This window comes from Malus domestica, chromosome 11 (assembly GCF_042453785.1).
Source record: "Malus domestica chromosome 11, GDT2T_hap1".
Lineage (NCBI taxonomy): Eukaryota > Viridiplantae > Streptophyta > Magnoliopsida > Rosales > Rosaceae > Malus > Malus domestica.
Window position 1 is genome coordinate 9785925 of NC_091671.1, and position 23243 is coordinate 9809167.

The window sequence follows — 23243 nt, forward strand, 5'->3', positions numbered from 1 at the left end:
GACCTCGCAACATGAAGGCTATGAGCTCAAGCAATGCTAGGTTTTTGGCACACAACCGAGATCGCAGGACTCGTTCTCATCGAAGAAAACACTGTAGAGTAAATTTCAGGTGAGGTTACAAAACGTTAAGAAGTGAGTAAAGTTAGGCTCTTCGTAGATACACAAGGACAAGATTTCACTTTCACTCTTCTTAGGCATACGACAAAGTTTAACTCCTACGTAAATGAAAACTCTTTAAGAATGTCAAACACGAGGTCAAATCTTCTGCATCCAAAATAGGTGTGACCTCTCTGTGACCTTAATAAGTGTCTAACATGTATTCATTATCTTAACTTTTCTTAATTTTGTTATCTTGAATTTAATGTGCCAAATACATATTGAGGCTACAGAGAGACCACACTTATTTTGGATGCAGAAGATTTGATCTCGTCAAACACGTCCTTGCAAGCAAAGGTATATTAAACTATGAAGTAGGGATTAGAGGGTAAAATGGTCAATCAAGGCTCAATATTTCAGGAGTGCATGTCTGCCAAAAAAAAAAAAAAAAAAAAAAACAAAGAGAATGCATGAATATTATGTGCACCCTAAAGAGAAAGCCTAAACTAACTCAGTCAATTGTGCTCTGTCATGGTTAATCCAAAATCTTTGATCGTATCGGAGCATGTGAGAGAGAGGAGGAACTAACTCAGGAACATATGCTTTCTCCACTTCTAACGTGCGCCAGGTGGTGTTGCTGGGTTCTGATCTCCGGCAGCCATTGGAGTGTTGTCAGGAGTATGGATCCTGCAAAATGCGCACATGAAGCTACGGAGAACAGCGCAGAATATCTGGGGAACGATCTCGTGGATGCGAACCCACTCCCACCTTGCTCACGTGGTCACGTGTTCCAAAATAATAAAAGGAAAACTAACGAAAAGTTCAAAAAAAACTTTTATTTTTAATGAAAAATCATTTTTAAAGGTATAATGAATAGTACCAGAGAAATGTATAAATGTGATTTTTCGTTAAAAGTGAACAGTACCTGGAGTGTTTTGTTAAAACTCTCCATAATAAAGCCCTAAACCCTAATAGCCAATTAGATCAAATAAGTTTCTCTCTAGAGACATAGATTCAAGAAATTGAGTCAAAATTTGGAGGCTGTACGGTAATATTTTGGTAAATCTTCTTAATCGGTTGGTATATATAGAACCGAACCGATCCATTAACGGTTGGCTTCGGTTTGGAGTATTGTACTGGCGGCATACCATACCAACTAGTATATACACAAATGTAGATAATAATATAAATTAGATGTTTGAGTTCTGAACTATTAATTTTTGGATAGGGTAATGTTAGGTAGACCAATTTTTTTTAAAACATTTTGTAAACCAAATGACATGGTTGAAGATGGTTGGATTATACTTATGTGTTGATTAACATGCTTATTTTTTATTTGTGACATATCACTTAGTTTGAAATTTTAGTCTCCCGCATTATCCTTTTGGATATGTTTGATTTGCCTTACGAAGTTATGAATTGTTTTGCATTAGATATGGCCTTCCCTCCATGCTTGTACAACTCAACTTCTATAAGTAACTATAAGGACACACTCGCATAAGTTCTTTCATCTCCGTCCATAAACCGAGATTGCAGGACTCGTCTAATGGAAGAAAATACTATAAATTTCAAGACAGGTTCACAACCCCACAAATTATTAGCATTCCACTTGAAAGTAAAAGAGAGCTTGAGAAAAATGGCCATAACAAAGACCAGGTTGTTAGCCTTATAAGGTTATACAGTTAAAACACAAACGAAAGGGTGACAAACCTTATTCCAGTTGTAATCATGGTACTCGAGCAAGGAAGGAGAAAAGGCACGACAACACCAATGTATTCTATAAACACCTAGCTGGATACAACTACTCTATGGGAAGCATTATGTTGTGTTGTCTAGGGCTTATAGGGACTGGTGTTTATATATGGGCTAAAAGCTAGGGTTTCCAAAACCTAAACTTACTTTCTTAGTCTCTAAGTTAAGTATCATAATTATAGTCAATTAAGGATTCCATCAATTCTATTTCCAATATAAGACACATATTTTTCAGTGATCGAATCACAATCAACATTGTTTCTCCAATATTACATTCCTATTACATGTAGTAGACCACTTAAAAGTTGATTTATATTGGATAAATCCAACATAGACTTCTTAGTTTGCATGACGTTTGATAACATCGAGAGCTATATCAGCCCGATTAGTAGCCTGCAGCTCGACTTGTACGCCGTCCAATTCGCCCTTCTTGTAAGTCGTCCAATTCGCCCCTTAACTTTTTCTTGTAGCTTGCATAAATCATCTTGCTTTTTACCCTTGCTGTGTCGGGATACCTATGAATACGGTAAAGAACATGAGCAAAAATGACACGAGAAAAAGAGAGAAGACGTTTCTAGGTTATAATATTACCATGCAATGAAGAAAATCGTGTTTTTCTAAGAATTGTCTGCAGTCACATGGTTTGCAATAAGTGGCGAAGCCAGGATTTCTTCGGACGAGGGACAAACTTAAAAGAGTGCAAGGTTAAAGAAAAATGGCAACAACCACATCTTTTTGTGTAGTAATATCTTCCATAATTAATCAATACAAACAAATTACAATTGTTCCCGACGATGTTTCATGTTATGAAAACGTCGCATAATAAGTTCATTATCAATAAAATACATTTCTCTCAATGTAAACAATCATGCTATCACTCAACCATTGATCTCCCATTTTGTTATGCAATGGTGTTTTCACAATCTTCATAGCAGAAAAAGCTCTCTCCACCGAAGCAATAGCAACCGGTAACACCAAAGCCAATGTAAGAAGCTAGTACACTAACATATAGCTTTCACACCTCCCATCCTTCACTAACTCTTTCACAAGATCACTAATTCCTCTCAATGATGAAAACTCACTATGCATCTTCATATCATGAATGTAATTGTCAAGTTGAATTGGAAGATTCATGAGGTCCATACGATCAAAATCTTGAGGATAAAGTTGGGCTAAATGAACAATTTTTGCTTTGTCAAAAGATGCAAAATTATTCACCGGACTCAAATATGCCATACAAAGAAGCAACTCGGTGTTTACCTCATTGAAGCGATCATTCAATTCCTTTAGTTGCATATCAAATACTTGAAAATAGAGGTCCACACGATAGTAATGGAAGTTTGTGATTTTTGGAGCTTTACGCCTTGATTTTATAGGTACAAAATGCAAATCTTCCATGTTAGGAATGATAATATCATGCTCCTCACAAAACCTTTCTACATCATGAAACACGTCCCCAAAGTCATCATCTCTCAAGGATTGTAGTCATTGCTTGCATACTTCCACTAATGCCATCGCATTCACAATTGATCTTTATTTTGCAATGCTTGTAATAACTCATTAGTAATTCCCAATATAAGTTTCATCAAGAAAAGGTGAAACGCAAAATCAAAAGTTTGTATGTCCTTGAATAACCTAGTTGCTTCGCCGAGATTATCTTGGTTGTGATCGCTTTTAATCCATTCAACCACCTCCACCACGACTTCAAACATAACAATAATATTAACTATAGTACCATAATGCGAGTTCTACCGTGCATCACATGGACTTATAAGACTACTTTCTTGATTTAACCATTTACCCGTTTCAAGCTTACCAAGATCAAGAGCTTTCTGAATTTGTTCTTGTTGTTTCTCTCTAAATGCATCACAACGCTTGCATGACGATCCAATAAGATTCACCAAACTACTAGCATTGATGAAGAAATTGGCAACATCCTCATTTTCCTTTACCACAAATATAAGAGCTAGTTGGAGTTGGTGTGCAAAAACAATGAATATAAAATGCTTAAGGGTATTTGTTCAAAATCTTTATTTTAAGACCATTTAACTTACCTCTCATATTACTAGCTCCATCATAGCCTTGTCCCCATAACTTGGACAAACTTAAATTTGTTGTTGCAAACAATCTCTCAATGGCATCTTCAAGTGAGCTATTGGTTGTAGAAGAGACATGTTGAACACCAAAAAACTTTTCAATTGCTTCTCATTTTTTGTTCACGTAACGCAATACCACCACCATTTGCTCTTTAGTGGAAGCATTACGTGATCCATCAACCAAGAGAGAAAAAAATGTACCTTCCATATATTTAGTGATTCCGTTAATAGTTTCAATAACACAAGTATGAACAAGATCCTTTTGAATATCGGAAGAAGTATACTTAAGATTTTTGGGAGCATTCTCAAACACAACCCTCCTAACTTTCTCATTATGATCAGCAAGAAATTACATAAGTTCTATATAATTACCCATATTGCTCGATTTCAAAGATTCATCGTGCCCACGAAAAGCCAAACCTTGTCGCAACAACCATCTTGTGCAATCAAGTGCTCCACTCAGTAAAGTGTGATAATTAACGCGAGCTTCATCAGTTTGCTTGATCACAAATGTTTCAATGTGTTGTTTTTGTGTCATCAAGTCTTTAGCTTGTTGCATAGCTTTATTATGAAGACTTCCAACACTTCCTTCATGGACTCGAAAATTTTCGGGTCCTTTCCTCCAATTTGTAAACCATTTTTCAGTGAAGACATCACTTCCACTACCACCCGCTTTATCAAAATCACATTTAAAAAGATAGCAATAACGGCAAAATGCAGCATCTTTTACTACACTATACTCTAACCACTTAAATTTATCAAACCAACCTGTGATAAAACATTGATTGTCGCTAGCTTTCCTTGGCATGATGTGAGATTTAGGTTGACAAGGTTCCTTTTGGAGGTAGTATCTACGAATTGCTTCACAACAATTGAGTGGATAATCAAGCATTCGACGTCTCAGTCCAGGGTCTATAGGAAAATTAGCTAATATTTCATCCAACTCAATAACCTCACTTTGTTGTGCACTATCCGGAATACTCGAAGGAGGACTACTCGGAATATTTGAAGGTGGAGGAGGACTACCCGGAATATTTGGAGAAGGATTTAAGCACTGTTTCTTATAGTATCGTTCCATTACGTAATTGTATAACGAAAGAAACAAAGTATATATTTTAGACTCTTAATTCTAGAGTATACTACGAATTTAATTAATCAGTACCAACAATCATATGAAATTATGAATAATCAAGAATTCAATTTTTATCCTAGAGTAGACTACGAATGTAATTAATCAGTACCGACAGCAACAATGCATTTGAATGAGGGTTTTAGTTGGTAGAATTGGGGTTTATTATGTTAATGTAAATATGATGTAAAAGTCTTCACCATGTTCAGCTTTTTTTTTTCTTGCTAGACTATATGTGATTCAAGTTCCTATATGTATATATAATGTAACAATCCTCTTTTATGTACTTCAAAACAACAACAAAAATCAATAATCATAGTATTCATATAAATAATCTATAATCAATAACCATATAATGTATAACCCTATAATCCTATATCAATTAAACAAAATTTTGTATTCAACAATCAATTAGGGTTTGAAATAAATAGATGTAACTATAAGGACACACTCATTGCATAAGTTCTTTCATCTTCGTCTACAAACCGAGATCGCAGGACTCGTTCTAGTCGAAGAAAACACAGTAATGTAATTTCAAACCGAGTATTACAATGTAGTCAGGTTCACAACCCCACAAACTATTAACATTCCACTTGAAAGTAAAACATAGCTTCAGACAAATGGCCACTGGGTCGGATCAATAGCCAGCAGCTCGACTTGTATGCCATCCAATTCTCTCTTGAACCTGTCCTTGGAGCTTGCATAAATCATCTTGTTTCTCACCCTTGCTGTGTCGGGAGACCTATGAATACGGTAAAGAACATAAGCAAATATGACACGAAAAATAGAGAGACGCGTTTTTAGGTCATAATATTTACCATCCGATGAAGAAAATCCTGCTTTTCTGACAATTCTCTGCAGTCACAAAGTCAAAATCATAGACAGCATATCTGCATTCATTATCAGGAAGGTTTGCAGTAAAGTCTTCGTAGCTTTCAGCTGGCCAACCGAGTTTCTCCACAATCACCTCATTTTTCTTCTCGTCAATCTTGAACACTATGAAGCGATATGTTCTCTTTGCCTTCAATTCCAGAAACTTCAGCTTGCAGTCATCATCCACAGAAAATCCAGACGCTGCGTTAGCCTGTTCATAGGATGAAACAGAAGATAGATGTTATTCTTACGCAATTTATGTCCACAAAACCAACACACACTAGTTTTGAAACAATAAACATGTATTCACTGTCCTACTCGGCCAAAAAATAAAGCTCAGCAATTCTAAAGAACACAATTAATAATATCTAAAAATAGATTGAGGAAAAGTGAGTGAGAGAGAGAAGGAACGAATAAGGGTGAACGAGGGATACAAATGTGAAAGGGGTGTACGGAACGACACACAAAATGAAAACTGAAAACAATTTTGAAGTTGTTTTCACTTTCAAGTCTTTGTTTTCACATAATCTCCTTCATTTCTCCCGTCACCCCTCCCACCACCTCCCTTCATCCTTTCCATTCCTCATTTCTCCCATATACTCTCCCTCTACATAAGCACAAAAAATGAAAACTAAAAACTGAAAACAAAATGGTTATCAAACGGGGCATAAAGGTTGCAAGCCTCCTTCCCTCCCATCCGTCCTCCTCTTTTTCCTCTCCCTCTTTCTCTCATTCTAGAGGTTCTATCTCACCTAATTTCTTAAAAAGTAGTACGTCATGAATACATGATACAACTTGAATCCCTTCGATTTAAGCCTGTACTATGCAGGTTGGCCTAGAGATTATATATCTAAACCAAAGACCAGCAATCTGAAACCGAGAATGTTCAGCATAAGGCTACTTGAGGTACGTTTCTTCCTTAGTTTACCTTCAGCCCTAGATTACAGACTGCCCATTACCGATTTCCATACAGTCCGCACTAGTGCTATACTTGCAAGAATAAGATAAACACAATTCAGCATCGCAACATCCGTAAGTAATCAGATTGCATCACTCAAATTAGTTCTTATCTGTGATCAGCTGGTTGACATTGTTCCAGTACCGAGCACTTGAATCCCGGCTCTCGATCAATTAACAGAAAACCAAATGCGGGAGATTTGACATTGTGAGAATCTAAAACAGCTTTCTAATCAGATTTAAATCTCAATGCATCCAAAAATTGACAACCACGTCAACTGTTAGACTAATGGAATCGGTGCAACGCAACTCTGTTCAAATTTCACAATAAACAAAACAGATACCAGAAGACCAAATATATATAAAAAAACCACAAACCCACCACAAAGAACCAACCCAGAACTCAAAAGATGAGGACTATATCTATATGTATGTGATCAAAGCTAATACCTTCGTCTACTGACAACTAAATGACACAAAAATCAAAACAAAACCCAAATTCAGATCCGATGATCGATAACAATCGATTGAAACAAGTGCATCCAAAGCCCATCGCAGATGATAACGAAGCGATCAGATCATAACCCAAAACCCATTAAACAGCCGAAATAAGAGAAACAATAATAATTAAAAAAAAATACAAAAAGCAATGCGCAGGGAAAGAGAAGCAGCAAAGAGATACCGACCATTGCGGTTGCAGAAAAATCTATCCCAAAACGAAAAGGAGCTGAGTTGCTGCGACTATGGCAGAAAATGGAGGACTGATTGCTCTCTGGCGTTTGGTGTGCGCTTTGAATGGCTTTTGCTGCCGAGACGGTGGTGGTTGTTGTGGCTTCTCTTTCACCCACCTTCCCACTCCCCCTCTAAATATCATCATGGAGGGCATGTCATGCGTGAAAACGGCGCAAGGAGAAGGTAGGTCTGTCCTATCATGGCTTGACGCGTGTGGATCAGGGTTGCGAAAAGACTGATAGGCCCTTGGCTTTTGTGGCGGGTCTTCCGACTTGCCCACCCAGCTGGAAAATCGAGGCTCCTTTTTATTGGCGGACTCAAAGTGAATAAAACTTAAAGAAAACTAATGAAAAAGGTTTGAAAACTTTGAATTTTAACGATAAGGACAAAATAAAGGGTAAAGTGAATAGTAACATGATTGACTTTTTTATGTAAAAATGTGGTTTTTCGTTAAAATGAATAGTACCGGGAGCTTTTCGTTAAAGTTCCCTAAAATTTACCATTTCAGGGGTAATTAATAATCACTTACGGGTGGGCATTTTTAATGGGTCAACTGCATGCGACATGGGTTGAGTTATTATAGCATTCTGTTATAATGGCTACATGAGCAACTTGAGGTGAGGGCATGGGCTTGATACCACTCAGTCGAGCAAAAGTACTTTCCATTATAACAGCATTCTGACAATTTATTCTTATCTATTATAGAAAACATTTATCATCTTATAGTAAATGTTTTCTATAATTGTTGAGGCCTCCAGAAGCACTTTTAATTGTAATCTGTCATTCCATGTTGGCTCATGAATTGCATTGCTGCATTTTTGCATTGATTTGGATGAAATGTGTAAAAAAACACAAAAAACCCCCAAAAAAAAAACAGTAACGGGTGAAATGGGTGATCCGTTAACTTAACGGGTTGGATTTGGGTGACCCATTAACTTAACGGGTTGGATTTGGATAACCCGTTAGCTTAACGGATCAAGTTAAATCCGACTCAAACCTAATAAATCCGACCCGTTTACAGGATTAGTTAGTAGTCCAAGTTCCAACAGACTTGGTGGAGCCACCGAATCGCCCTCCATCGTTTGGGCCGGTGGAGAGGTTTTGGGCACTTTGGCAGCCTTTCTCTCCCCGCTGGAACTGCTCGAACGAGTCGTAAGAAACACAAATGCTTTCATATTTTGTGTATTTTGCGTGCAAAGCCTCATTAATTCACAGCCTACTCGTACTCATCCTCCACCGTTAAATCATAACAGGCACACAAAAGAATGATTAGCTTCTAGATGTAACTATAAGGACACACTCATTGCATAAGTTCTTTCATCTCCGTCCACAAACCGAGATCGCAGGACTCGTTCTAGTCGAAGAAAACACAGTAATGTAAATTTCAAACCGAGTATTACAATGTAGTCAGGTTCACAACCCCACACACTATTAACATTCCACTTGAAAGTAAAACAGAGCTTGAGAAAAATGGCCATAACAGAGACCAGGCTTCTTAGTTTGCACGACTTTTGATAACATCGAGGCCTATCTCAGTCGGATCAGTAGCCTGCAGCTCGACTTGTATGCCATCCAATTCTCTCTTGAACCTGTCCTTGGAGCTTGCATAAATCATCTTGTTTCTCACCCTTGCTGTGTCGGGAGACCTATGAATACGAAGAACATAAGCAAAAATGACACGAAAAATAGAGAGACGCGTTTTTAGGTCATAATATTACCATCCGATGAAGAAAATCCTGCTTTTCTGACAATTCTCTGCAGTCACAAAGTCAAAATCATAGACAGCATATCTGCATTCATTATCAGGAAGGTTTGCAGTAAAGTCTTCGTAGCTTTCAGCTGGCTCACCGAGTTTCTCCACAATCACCTCATTTTTCTTCTCGTCAATCTTGAACACTATGAAGCGATATGTTCTCTTTGCCTTCAATTCCAGAAACTTCAGCTTGCAGTCATCATCCACAGCAAATCCGGACGCTGCGTTAGCCTGTTCATAGGATGAAACAGAAGATAGATGTTATTCTTTCGCAATTTATGTCCACAAAACCAACACACACTAGTTTTGAAACAATAAACATGTATTCACTGTCCTACTCGGCCAAAAAATAAAGCTCAGCATTTCTCAAGAACACAATTAATTATATCTAAAAATAGATTGAGGAAAAGTAAGCGAGAGAGAGAAGGAACGAATAAGGGTGAACGAGGGGTACAAATGTGAAGGGGGTGTATGGAACGACACACAAAATGAAAACTGAAAACAATTTTGAAGTTGTTTTCACTTTCAAGTCTTTGTTTTCACATAATCTCCTTCATTTCTCCCGTCACCCCTCCCACCACCTCCCTTCATCCTTTCCATTCCTCATTTCTCCCACATACTCTCCGTCTACATTAGCACAAAAAATGAAAACTAAAAACTGAAAACAAAATGGTTATCAAACGGGGCATAAAGGTTGCAAGCCTCCTTCCCTCCCATCCGTCCTCCTCCTTTTCCTCTCCCTCTTTCTCTCATTCTAGAGGTTCTATCTCACCTAATTTCTTAAAAAGTAGTACGTCATGAATACATGATACAACTTGAATCCCTTCGATTTAAGCCTGTACTATGCAGGTTGGCCTAGAGATTATATATCTAAACCAAAGACCAGCAATCTGAAACCGAGAATGTTCAGCATAAGGCTACTTGAGGTACGTTTCTTCCTTAGTTTACCTTCAGCCCTAGATTACAGACTGCCCATTACCGATTTCCATACAGTCCGCACTAGTGCTATACTTGCAAGAATAAGATAAACACAATTCAGCATCGCAACATCCGTAAGTAATCAGATTGCATCACTCAAATTAGTTCTTATCTGTGATCAGCCGGTTGACATTGCTCCAGTACCGAGCACTTGAATCCCGACTCTCGATCAATTAACAGAAAAGAAAACCAAATGCGGGAGATTTGACATTGTGAGAATCTAAAACAGCTTTCTAATCAGATTTAAATCTCAATGCATCCAAAAAATGACAACCACATCAACTGTTAGACTAATGGAATCGGTGCAACGCAACTCTGTTCAAATTTCACAATAAACAGAACCGATACCAAAAGACAAAATATATATAAAAAAAACCACAAACCCACCACAAAGAACCAACCCAGAACTCAAAAGATGAGGACTATATCTATATGTATGTGATCAAAGCTAATACCTTCGTCTACTGACAACTAAATGACACAACAATCAAAACAAAACCCAAATTCAGATCCGATGATCGATAACAATCGATTGAAACAAGTGCTTCCAAAACCCATCGCAGATGATAACGAAGCGATCAGATCATAACCCAAAACCCATTAAACAGCCGAAATAAGATAAACAATAATAATAAAAAAAATTATACAAAAAGCAATGCGCAGGGAAAAAGAAGCAGCAGAGAGATACCGACCATTGCGGTTGCAGAAAAATCTATCCCAAAACGAAAAGGAGCTGAGTTGCTGCGACTATGGCAGAAAATGGAGGACTGATTGCTCTCTGGCGTTTGGTGTGCGCTTTGAATGGCTTTTGCTGCCGAGACGGTGGTGGTTGTTGTGGCTTCTCTTTCACCCACCTTCCCAGTCCTCCTCTAAATATCATCATGGAGGGCATGTCATGCGTGACAACGGGGCAAGGAGAAGGTAGGTCTGTCCTATCATGGCTTGACGCGTGTGGGTCAGGGTTGCGAAAAGACTGATAGGCCCTTGGTTTTTGTGGCGGGTCTTCCGACTTGCCCACCCAGCTGGAAAATCGAGGCTCCTTTTTATTGGCGGACTCAAAGTGAATAAAATTTACCATTTGAGGGGTAATTAATAATCACTTACGGGTGGGCATTTTTAACGGGTCAACTGCCTGCGACATGGGTTGAGTTAGTTCCGTTACAAAAGTAGGGATTTGGATCTGGAACCAAATTGTGAGAACTCTAAGTACCGTTTGGTACGCGGACGGGACGGGACGGGACAGGACGGGATGGAATAATGGTTCCATGTTATGTTTGGTATGCGCATGACATAACGGGAGAGTTGTTCTATTCTGCGTTTGGTAAGCGCAAGACAGAACGAAACCAAAATGTTAAAATGACTAACCGACCCACTATCTGCAAAACCCTAGTATGTACATCTCTCTCCTCAATCACCTCCACCCTCCGAACCAATCGACCCACTGTCTCTCTTCTCCACTCCCCCTCCCTCCTCTTCTCTCCGCTTCCTTCCAACCAAGGTACTCTTTGTCTCTCGACACTCATACACACATTTCTAACTCAATTTTGTGATTTGAATTTGAAATTAGCACTCAGGCATGCTCCGTACAATGTTCATTCACGGCCATACGCTTCAATTTCATATGAAGCAGCTGCTGCAGATTTCACAGACGAAGCTCACTCCGCGGACTCAACCCTAGAACCGCCGGAGAACCCGACTCAGGAAACCGTGGAGGAGCTTCTGAGGAAGAAAAACAAAGTCGCGCGCCTGATGAAAATGGAACGCCGCCACGAGTCTGCACACCAAATCGGCGGTCGATGGTTCTCGCATCTGGACAAGTTTAGCTGCGGTGAAGGTGCTTTTCTCAATAGCGGTGAGGTGCTTAAAGCGGTGGATCCGTACATAATGTATGTGAGGAAGGAGAAGTTTAGGAAAGTGGTGAAGAATCGGAGTTACGAGGTGTGTCTAGTGGTTAAAGGATTGGGAGATTTCGGCAATGTATCGACGGTGTTTCGGTCTGCAGATGCGTTCGGGTTTCAGTCGGTTCATGTGGTATCATGCGACTCCAAAAGGTGCAACGACATTTGAGGTGAAAGGGGTTTAGGAAGAGGATGAGGATGAAGGTTGCAAAGGGGAGATGCAGGGATGAAGAACTTCACAGCGGCAGAGAAGAGAAGATGATAGATAGGGTTTGTTGTATGATTTAGAAGGTGTAAATATTGAAAAATCTAAGGGGTATTTTTGTCTTAAATTTTATGATTTTTGTGTTCCACGGGATGGAAAAACCCATTCCAGGGGGGAGGGGGAACCAAAATTTAACCCATTTTCGTTCTGTGGGACACGCGTTCCACATAATTTTAGTGTACCAAACATGGGACGGAACGCGTCTGTCCCACTCTGTTCCGTCCCATCCCACGTACCAAACGCACCCCTAGGGATTCTTATATCTTAGTCATACATTATGTATCGTGCGGTTAAAAATTATTTGATTTTTTTAATTTAAAATTAAACACAAATAGTACTTGACGAAAACTGGCCGCACAATGTACAATGAACGGCTAGATTGTGGAGATTCCTAGGATCTCCACAAAGTGGGTCCAGAGAGGATCCTCTTCCCAGAAGTAGAACAAAAATTGTTTTGGGGGTACAAACTCAACAACCTGCTGATATGCGATTTATAATGTCATAAACTCGTAGAACATCTCATGTATGTAAAAAATATTCTTTGATAATTATTTCGTTTTTTTTTTATCAAAGGTAACATTCATTACCAACAAAAAACATTACAACACAAATGTTCAAAATATACCACACAAAGGCCCAAAAACGAAACATACAAACAAACAACAGTGGCTCAACCAAAAGTTAAGACCAAAACAAAAGAAAACCCAGAAACATCTGATTTTGTTGCATCTTCCGCCACCACCGCCACTGCAACCACCAAAACAACAGTCGTGCATGTCGATCCATCCAAATTAAGCCGCGCCTCATCGATACCACCAACCAAATCCAAGCTTCACTCTGAGCACAACTACAGACAACCAAGAACCTGCATCCAATTGAAAGAAGCTCGTGGGAGTCCACGAGCAACATTGCCAACAAAGGCAGACATCGAGAAGGTGATGGTGCAAGGAACACCCGACCCAGTAGAAGCACTAGATCGATACACACCAACTCAAAACACAGCAACAAATCGTGGTCAAGGATGACTGAAGCTCGGAAATTGGATGAAGATTGATGAGAGACATCAGAGGCGAGAGAAGAAAGCAGATTAGCCAAAAAACCCAAGCAAAAAAAAACAATGGATGGAAGAAGGGAAAGAGAGGGAGAAAGAAACAAAAGAGAACCCATCGATCCCAGCTGTAGCTAGGATCGGCGACAACAGAAGAGGACTCGATTAGGAACCACTCACACAGATCGGTGAGAATCACCCTCAACCAGAGGGAAGGTCTCTCACAGGGAGAGTTTCATTAGTTTTCTTTGCAATAGAGATAATGTGTATAAATGAAGGGCTGAAGAACAGTAGAAGAATGGAGAGAGACAGTAGGAAACAAAAAAGAAATATCCCACATGTTATATCAAGCTATCCACATAACATGGACTCAAATTATGCATAACTCAACACTGCCCTAATTAAGGCATAAAAATGAACTTGACAAATGGGTGCCAATGACTTCATTTGGAAGCTCGTATAAAAAATCAGATAGCACTAATAATACGGCCCAGTTGTTTGGTATTTTATGTGTTAAATAGCCATGGATAATTAGTCTGCACCTGCTAATTTAATACACCCTACACTTGGCTACTTATCCTCCCCAAATCGTTCGTATTAGTCAGGTTCATGCTAACGCTCGCTCCAGGTATTAAATATCGATGATATTAGAAATATCGGTAGTCTAAAAACACGGAAATTTCGATGGAAATATCGTGATATTATCGATATCGATAAAAATTAAATAAAAACCACGGAAATTGTAAAAAAAACTTGGAAATTTTTATTGAAACTTTGCAGGATATTTATTTAGTCAATTATTTATTAGTTTATCACAAAAAATTGAAAGGAAATGCATTGCATGATAGATATAACTTATTTAAGTTGATTATATAGCGAGCTGGCAAACATTGTGAGTGTAGAAAATATGTAATAATTAATAAAAGAAGTTTAAACACACCATAATCATTTATATATAATGAAGTAGTACAATATTTTTCACTTTAGACATTGCATGGTAAGATAAATGAGTGACTTAGCAAGGTCTAAAATATCGATGATATCGGAAATATTGTAGTCCAAAAAAATATCGGTAGTCCAAAAACAGGGAAATTTCGATAGAAATATCGGGATATTATGGATATTTTAGACCATGGCTCCAGCGCATCGCAGGAATTACTGCTCTCTCTCTTTCTCTCTCCCCACCTTCAATCAACATCAAGCAGATACAAACACAAAACCAGGAATGCTGAATCGAAACCACGTTGCACCATTCTTGTTCATACACCTGTGGTGGCAGATCGAACCAGAATGGAAGAAATCTCATCTGGGTTTTTAGTTAGTGGATTAGAAGCCGTGAGAGAGAGAGAGAGAGAGCAGCACCGATTTCTCTGTAAAGCACGAAATTGCAGCTTGCTGGCTAAGCGAGTGACCATCGATTATGTAATTTGGTGGTTGCTTTTGCAAATTTGGATGCTTTAATTGGTTTCTGAATATGAAAGAAATTGAAGGTGGCAACGAGATCGAAAGCTAGCTGGGTTTTTTTTCGTGTTGGTGTAAAGGCTGTGTTTTTTTGTTGTTGGTGTAATGGCTGCTTGGGTTTCAAAAAACATATTTTTTTTTTGTTAAATATTCAAAAAACATATTCCTTCGTGGGGAAGTGGTGATGTTTAATTTTTTGGAAATTTTATTTGAACCTTTGTAACTTATTTCTACACCTAACTTACTCTCTATATCCATATTATTTTTAATTAAAAAATTAATATCTCTTTAAATCCAAATTTATTACCTAATATACCCTCACAAACTCAATTCAATATGTAAATTTATCTTTACATCCATTTAAAAAATAAAATTGCAAATTGAATAATTTTTAATTACAAAACTAATATTTCTTTAATCCCAAATTGAATAAAATCCCAAATTACATAAGCATAGAGTCGTATGGCGTGCTTTCGTTAATGTAATACAACATTACGTCATAGTTGATGTAGTACAACATTATGGCGTGTAGAAATTAATAGAATTTCTTAAGATGATGCGCCCCATTGCTGGAGCTGCGTACATCACTATGGCTCCCATGGCTGTTGTTGCTAATTCGTTTGTGTTTTGGTGTCTCTTTGTTGTGTTACCTGCTGCCTCCTGAATCCTGATGAAACAATTTTCAATTATTCCATGATCTAAGGTAAGTGGTAGCAAACATTATGTTCGTAAGTGGTAGCAAACCCTTGATTCTTTAGGTTAGCCCTAGATTTTCTACCATGGTGATGGAGTGGATTCGAGGAAACCAAATTGGCCGGGGAGGCTTCGCCACCATTTACATAGCAAAACACAATAACTCATATTTTCAACTTCCAGCGTTGATGGTTATGAATTAAAACCTAAAAACCTGTCTTCTCAACTCTAAAAAAAATTGAAATCAAACGTAAAGAATTGCATAAATCAATTCATATTTTAGTTGGATGATTTAAAACTTCAAATCACCATCCACCGATAAAAAATAAGAAGCTAGTTTTCTCTATAAGAGCTCTTAGGGTACGTTTACTAATCCGTAATCAGATTGAGAGGAATTGGATTTATGAGGAATTGAAATGAGATAGAATCAGAATCAGATTCCTGATGGAGTTGTTTACTAAAACTGTCTGGAATCGGAGTAGGAATGATGTTGAATACATATAAGTTGTTTACTAATTCACTTCAATCTGAATTAAAACTAGGTTAATTACTAAATTGCCCTTACATAAATAAATTATTTTCATACTAATTAATTAAATTTATATAATAAAATTCATCTATATCTTAATTAAATTAAATTTCTTAATCAGATTCCCTTCTCCACCCACCCATGCCTTTCCAAACTTGCCAATTACCAAATCCACCCCATTACGCCTCCATAGCCCGCCCTGCCTTTCCTTGCACTGCCCTTCACCCCCTGCCTTTCCTTGTCCAGTTGCACTTCGGTCTCGTTGCCGTCTCATACCCCAACTATCTTCTTTCATGGTCTGCACCACAAATACCCCAACTATTTTCAGCTTCCCCCCCCCTTATTTTTCCATCTACTTCTCATCTCCCTCCATCTCTCTCCAACCATACAGCCACTGGAATATACCCCACAACCACCATAGCAGTGGATCCACCACTACTGCAGGCTGCAACTTCAATTCCAGGTGTTAGAGTGTCGTTCAATTGGCAAATGACAACCCATTCCACCAACTAAGTCTTCGAAGCCCATCCATCTAGGGGTAATTTGGGTATAAAAGTTGGATTCATGGAAGAGCCTTCTCTCCAGAATCCAAATACCACCTCCATCTAGGGGATTCGATTCCGGGAGATTTAGGGATCTAATTCATGATTTTAAGTGGACCCCATCTTGTTTTTCATTCCGGAAATGTTAGTAAACGGCTTGAATGCCTGGAAAAGAATGCAATTCCGTTTCTTGCCATTCCGCTCCGGTTTGGTAAACACGCCATAATGGTTTTAGCCGAAATGAATGGAGGATAAACATTGTGTGAAATTATGGTTTAATTATTGGGTGTGAGTTTATTGATAAATTTTAGTTTTATTGTTGATCTTATTGTGTACAATACTTGATGGTAATTATACAATAGTATAAGAAAAACAATTCACATTTAGGTACCGTTTGGTACGCAGACGGGACTGAACATAACGAAGGTTCCATGACGGTTGTTCCGTTCTGCGTTTGGTAAGCGCATGATGGCACGGAACCAAAATATTAAATGACTAACTTACCCCTATTCCGTTTGTTATTTGGTGCAATGTTTATGCGTGGGAAGGGACGAGACATTTTTTAATTTTTTTTGTAACTTGTTCATATTTGAACACATATATGTTTATCTATGATATATTTTTTACACTAGCATTACTGGCAGATATAGACTTTCCTGTGTTCATATATTCGTACCGTGTATATAAGTTGAGAAAATTGAACATATGAAATAGCAAAGATGCATCTTTTTCTTCTCTGCAACCATTTCTAGCGCTTCTATATTAATGCGGGGAGGAATACAGAGAGAGGATTATTGAAATCTCAAGCACAACTAGACCCAAGGAACATATAGAGAACTAGTCCCTGTTTACATAAAATCATTCAAAATACTTAATCCCCCCATTCCTTAACAATTCTAGCCTTTTCATAGGCTTAGCAACAACCTAATTAAACACTAGCACAACTTCCTAGTCCACTACAACATAAGAAATAATAATCATCAAGTTCCAACCCAACCGCATAACTAAAAACACAATATTCTAAGTACTTGATTACTAGGATATTAACTAAATTTGAAAACTTAGACCATCCTGAATATCAAGATCCCTACTTAATCAACCTCCTTAATACATTGCATCATATAAATTGGAAGCTGCCGTGATATTTCCCTGATAAGGTAGGAAATGCATCAGCATGCATTGGTCCTCATTCTTAATCAAAACAATGAGTATGAGTAAGATTACATATATATTATAACATTCAAACAGTATGTATAGTTTATTACAATAATCCGTAATAAAACTGACTAATTTCGGAACACTCCCATCTTGAGGGGGCGGGTTCTGCTTTTGCAATTGCACCTGAAGAAGCAGCTCCCAGAAAATTTCAGTTACTCCATCATTAACACTCTGAAGATGCATCTTCCAATATATGAAAAAGAAGCCGTGCGAGTCCTGGCTATGGTGACGGCGTCGGAGAAAAAGGTGGAGCGCCGGGGGGGGGGGACTGAATAGGCGGCGGTGGATGAGCTTCGACATCGTCAACGACGGTCTTGGTCTGCTCTTTGCTCTTTTTGTCGTCGTCGGTGCTTGCTATGCGAGTCCTCGGCGTCACTGGCGACGGTCTCGTCGTGGGACTAGCAAGAAGGAGGGAGGCGGTGGGAGGAAGCTGGGTTTGGGTTCAGATGGTTTGCTGGGATTGGGTTAACCATAGTTGGGTTGCTGGGTTTGTGGTGGAGGAGGAGGAGGCTACGTAAGAGGGAGGGTAGAAGAGAGGGAGGCTTGGAGGGATGGTAGACAGTGGAATTAACGAAAAAGAGGAGGGGTATTGTTGTCCAAAAAAATTATAATTTTGTATTCCACATGGTGGAACGAGTAGTTCTAGGGGAGAGAGGTGGAACGAAAAAATGACCAAAATTTGTTCCAAGGGATAGTGCATCCCACTCTTTTTAGCGCATCAAACGTGGGACGAGCGCATTTCGTCTCATCCCACGTACCAAACAGTACCTTAAAATTTAAGTTTTGTGTAGAAAGATGTTATATGGGTGAACAATACTTGCCTAGTCAAAGGAGTAGGAGTTCCTACTCAAAATTATTCGTTGTCGATTTTGTTGAACTTCGTTTTTATAATCAGAATCGTTCATTTTATAAATCATTCTGTAAATATCCCCTATGTAAAAAATCAATTAAAACTAAGGTTGTTTAGTCATCGAACTGTATAAAAACAAATGAATGAAATTGATAAAAGTATTACAAACCGTCTACGTGTTTGCTATAATAGATTAACTAAACAACCTTAGTATTAATTCATTTTTTACAATAATGATCTTTACAATGTGATTTATAATATGAACAGTTCTGATTATAAGCACAAAGCTCTGTGATTCAAACACGAAGAGTTTTTGAGTAGGAGTTTCTATTCATCTTTGAATAACCAAGTATTGTTCTATATAGGTTCGAATTAAATTTCCCATTCCTTTTTTATTTTTAAATTTTTTCTGTAATAATGTTTAATTCATTTTTTCTCTCTTTTTCTTTGTTTTTCTCCTTTTTTTCATCTTAACAACAATTATTATGTGAAATAATTTAAAAAAATTATTATAGTCCGACGTATTATCCGATGTAGAAATTAATCCCATAAAACACCAAACGCCTGATTATTTTAGTCAGTACAATTCGACGATTATTTATTATATTCGACTGAAATAGTCAGTACAATCCGAGCTGCTGAACAAGGCCAAAGTGTATTGCACTATTTGTTAAAAAAAAAGGTGTTACACTATTTCACCACTAAAATAATATGGATTTTTCAAAGTTATGGAACTCAACCACAACCTTCTCCATTGGCTAAGGTGTGCGATGGTGTGTTACGAACCATTCGTAATTTTTGTGTAAATTGACCAAAATATCCCTAAAAGAGTACATGTTGAACTTTGTTGACTTTATTTTTGTAACACGTGTGGCGTATTAATTAATATATTTTTGTAGTACTCATTACAAACGCGTGGACGCATTCGGAGTGAGAATCAAACTTAAAACAAAAACGGGTTGTTAAATGCAGGGGCATTTTTGTTATAACCACTAGTTGAGGAGCTGAAAATATTTACCATTAACAAAGAGATCTAATGAGTCATAGGCAAGGTATAAAATATCGATGATATTGGAAATATCGGTAGTCCAAAAACACGGAAATATCGATGAAAATATCGGGATATTATCGATATTGATAAAAATTAAATAAAAACCACGGAAATTGTAAGAAAAACTTGGCAATTTTTATTGAAACTTTGTAGGATGTTTATTTAGTCAATTATCTATTAGTTTATCACAAAAATTAGAAGGAAATGCATTGCATGATGGATTTAACTGATTTAAGTTGATTATATAGCGAGCTGGCAAATATTGTGAGTGTAGAAAATATGTAGTAATTAATGAAAGAAGTTTAAACACATCATAATCATTTATATATAATGAATTAGTACAATATTTTACACTTTATACATTGCATGGTAAGATACATGAATGACTTAGTACCACATAGAGTTCCTATGAGGTTCAAAATTTTCATTATCTTCATCATCTCTATGTGTAGAGTAAGTGTATTGTGAAGAGTAGTCAACAACCATGACAATGGCTTTCAAGAACCAAAACCCAAAAGTCAATAGGAAACCGAATACTTCAGTATTTTTCGGGATTACCAAACAAATGGGATTTGGAAACCAATCCCATATCAAAAATTTCGGTATTTTTCGGGATGGGATTCTTGAACTTCGGGATGGTTTTGGTTTGGGATTTTTCGGTTTGGGTTTGGGACTTTTTCGGTTTGGTTTGAGATTTTCGGGAATTTTTTCCAGCCCTACTACGTAAGTGACCAAATAAAAAATATAAAAACTAAAAACCACATGTCATTGACTAAGTAATTAATTGACACAATTTAAAATATAATACCACAAAAAATTTGGAATATGTGCAAATTTGTTTCTTGTAAAAAGAATTCAAAACAAAACCATATATATAAATATTTTAGCATATTATCACAAAAACATAAGTAATATGGTGGTTAAGGGGTTGAAGGAGTCAAATGGAAGGGGTTTGAATCATTCTATGCACAAAATTGAGACTTTTTAGAAATGCACAAAATTGAGACTTTTTAAGTATTTTTGGATTTCATATTGAACTTCACACATAAGTAATCTATGCTTTATCTTGCATACAAAGCCTCATACACCTTTTTTTTTTGCAGAAAAAGGGACTAGCTAGTGGCGAAGCTATGACAATGTATTTTTTTGGGGGCCGGGAAAACTTATAGAGATGTTTCAGCTTCCCGTCGATCACCATCATGTGATTTACCAATATCAAGAATCAAACTCAGAACAAATCGTATGAAATATAGGTCTGAAATTCATCCCAATCATTATACCATTCGATGATGGTTTACAAAGCCTCATACTTGAAACACTCGAATTTATAGTCTACTTGTACTCATCCTCCACCGTCAAAACATCAACATCAGTTTGTTCCTAAAACTTAGTTTACCATTCCTAAATTTTTTATTTTTTTTAACAAACAATATTATATTCACTAAAGGAAAGAGAGTTGGGTTTAACCACACAATGTACTAATAATAATGTGATTTAAATTGACTTTTGACAAGAATCGAATCTAAGACCTTTCACTTACAAATTAAGAGCAATACCATTAGATTGTAGTGCTAAGTGACTTATAAAATTTGTTTAACAACCTCTATAAACAAATTTCACATTCTCCAAAATTTGAAATAGCTAACCAAAATTGCAGCGGGAAATTGAAAAAAAGGAAACATGGACCAATATCATGTGCCACTTTTTAATCACCAAAAATAAGAAAACAAAAAACCAAAAACAAAAGGACGATACTATCCGCACCCTAAATTTTACTTTTTACGCCTTGTTAATTTATGTTTTTTGACTTTCATTGGATCTGACGACTAGAAATTGAGAATAATGTGTGAAAAGTAAAAAGATATGTGAATAACACACCATTCAAACATATTTGGATCCTTTCCGAGGCAACTGGTCGGGATCCTCCTGATCAGTGTTTGTGGACCATTGGATTTTTATCCAACGGTTACAAACAGGGGGCCCTCTAAAAGTTATAATAATTGTAACTATTAGATAAAAATCCAACGGTCCATGAACACTAGTCAGAGGATCCCTCCCGACCAATTGCCACGGAGAGGATCCAAATCCCACTCAAACAAAAACAAAGCAAAAACCTTGCTCCCCATTGGTCAAATACTCACTACGCGGATGGCTACATAAGCGTCCACTACCGTCGATAAGACCCCCATCTGACGGCCACAATTCTCCAACCAGCTCCTGAAGCCTTCGATATTCCCTGAAACAATATGATCCACAATACATCCCACCCTATAAAGCGCATCCTCAAACAGATTACCTAAACCACTGTCTGAAAATTTTCAATTCTTTCTCTCCATTTCCGATTTGGATAATTGAGTCAAAAGGGTCTCAGATTCTCAGTGATTTAGGGTTGAGATATGGAGACTGGTGGTAAGTTGAAGAAAGGTGCCGGGGGAAGGAAGGGCGGTGGTCCGAAGAAGAAGGCGGTGACCCGGTCCGTCAGAGCCGGCCTCCAGTTCCCAGTCGGAAGAATCGGTCGCTACTTGAAGAAGGGGAGGTATGCTCAGAGAGTCGGGTCTGGAGCTCCGGTTTACTTAGCCGCTGTGCTCGAGTACCTCGCAGCTGAAGTAAGTTTCTCTCTCCTCTCTCAAGATTGATTTGTGGGTTTGATCTTGTTTTCTCGGCTAGGGTTTGAGTTTTGAGTGTCTGTGTTGTGCTTAATTTTGGGTGTATGTGTTAGCAGGTTTTTCCCCTAAATTTTGAGTTTTGAGTGTATGTGTTAGCAGGTTTTTCCCCTAAATTTCTGTTTGGTTGCCGAGAAAATTCCTGATGTGGGTTTTCTTGTTTTGTCCAGGTGCTGGAATTGGCTGGAAATGCAGCTCGGGACAACAAGAAGAACAGGATTATCCCAAGGCATCTGCTACTTGCTGTGAGGAACGATGAGGAGCTTGGAAAATTGCTTGCTGGTGTGACCATTGCTCACGGCGGCGTGCTTCCAAACATTAACCCAGTCCTCCTGCCCAAGAAATCAGAAAAGGCCGCCGGAAAAGAGCCAAAATCGCCATCGAAGGCTACCAAGTCTCCCAAGAAGGCTTAGGTTTCTCCATCAAATCAACCCACCAAATGTTTAGCTTTTTATGAATCAAACCTCCATGTTTAGATTTAGTTCGTGACCCTCCCCATTTGTATGTAATCTGTATGCAGGTCTATGTCTTTGTTGGTTGTAGGGAAAAGAGATACCAAGACTTGAAATTCCAATAATCTTATGTGATGATGATGTTCAAGTTTTAGGTTTATTGATCTTGTTGGAATCCATTTATGAAACCCCTTGTTTCTGGCATTA

General features: G+C 37.9%; 5 protein-coding genes across 5 annotated transcripts; 1 reads left to right on the forward strand and 4 right to left on the reverse strand.

The window, feature by feature from the left end:
• Window positions 1–710: 710 nt before the first annotated feature.
• Window positions 711–3246, reverse strand: LOC139189422 (uncharacterized). The gene is made up of 2 exons (XM_070808372.1): window positions 2870–3246; window positions 711–783 (listed from the first exon to the last, which is right to left on the reverse strand). Exons 1-2 carry the CDS (start codon window positions 3244–3246, stop codon window positions 711–713), a joined length of 450 nt encoding a protein of 149 aa, XP_070664473.1.
• A 122-nt stretch (window positions 3247–3368) lies between these two features.
• On the reverse strand, window positions 3369–5022 carry LOC103447802 (uncharacterized). Its single transcript, XM_029089353.2, has 5 exons — window positions 4713–5022; window positions 4379–4616; window positions 3903–4000; window positions 3665–3814; window positions 3369–3550 (listed from the first exon to the last, which is right to left on the reverse strand). The coding sequence occupies exons 1-5, from the start codon at window positions 5020–5022 to the stop codon at window positions 3369–3371; spliced, it is 978 nt and encodes a 325-aa protein (XP_028945186.2).
• Window positions 5023–5507: 485 nt separating this feature from the next.
• On the reverse strand, window positions 5508–7775 carry LOC103447727 (actin-depolymerizing factor 1-like). Its single transcript, XM_008386920.4, has 3 exons — window positions 7590–7775; window positions 5892–6157; window positions 5508–5815 (listed from the first exon to the last, which is right to left on the reverse strand). The coding sequence occupies exons 1-3, from the start codon at window positions 7590–7592 to the stop codon at window positions 5686–5688; spliced, it is 399 nt and encodes a 132-aa protein (XP_008385142.2). The 5' UTR covers window positions 7593–7775; the 3' UTR covers window positions 5508–5685.
• A 1143-nt stretch (window positions 7776–8918) lies between these two features.
• LOC103447801 (actin-depolymerizing factor 1-like) lies at window positions 8919–11647 on the reverse strand. Its single transcript, XM_029088580.2, has 3 exons — window positions 11059–11647; window positions 9354–9619; window positions 8919–9281 (listed from the first exon to the last, which is right to left on the reverse strand). Exons 1-3 carry the CDS (start codon window positions 11059–11061, stop codon window positions 9131–9133), a joined length of 420 nt encoding a protein of 139 aa, XP_028944413.1. The 5' UTR covers window positions 11062–11647; the 3' UTR covers window positions 8919–9130.
• Window positions 11648–22063: 10416 nt separating this feature from the next.
• LOC139189121 (histone H2A) lies at window positions 22064–23243 on the forward strand. Its single transcript, XM_070807387.1, has 2 exons — window positions 22064–22527; window positions 22755–23243. The coding sequence occupies exons 1-2, from the start codon at window positions 22318–22320 to the stop codon at window positions 22995–22997; spliced, it is 453 nt and encodes a 150-aa protein (XP_070663488.1). The 5' UTR covers window positions 22064–22317; the 3' UTR covers window positions 22998–23243.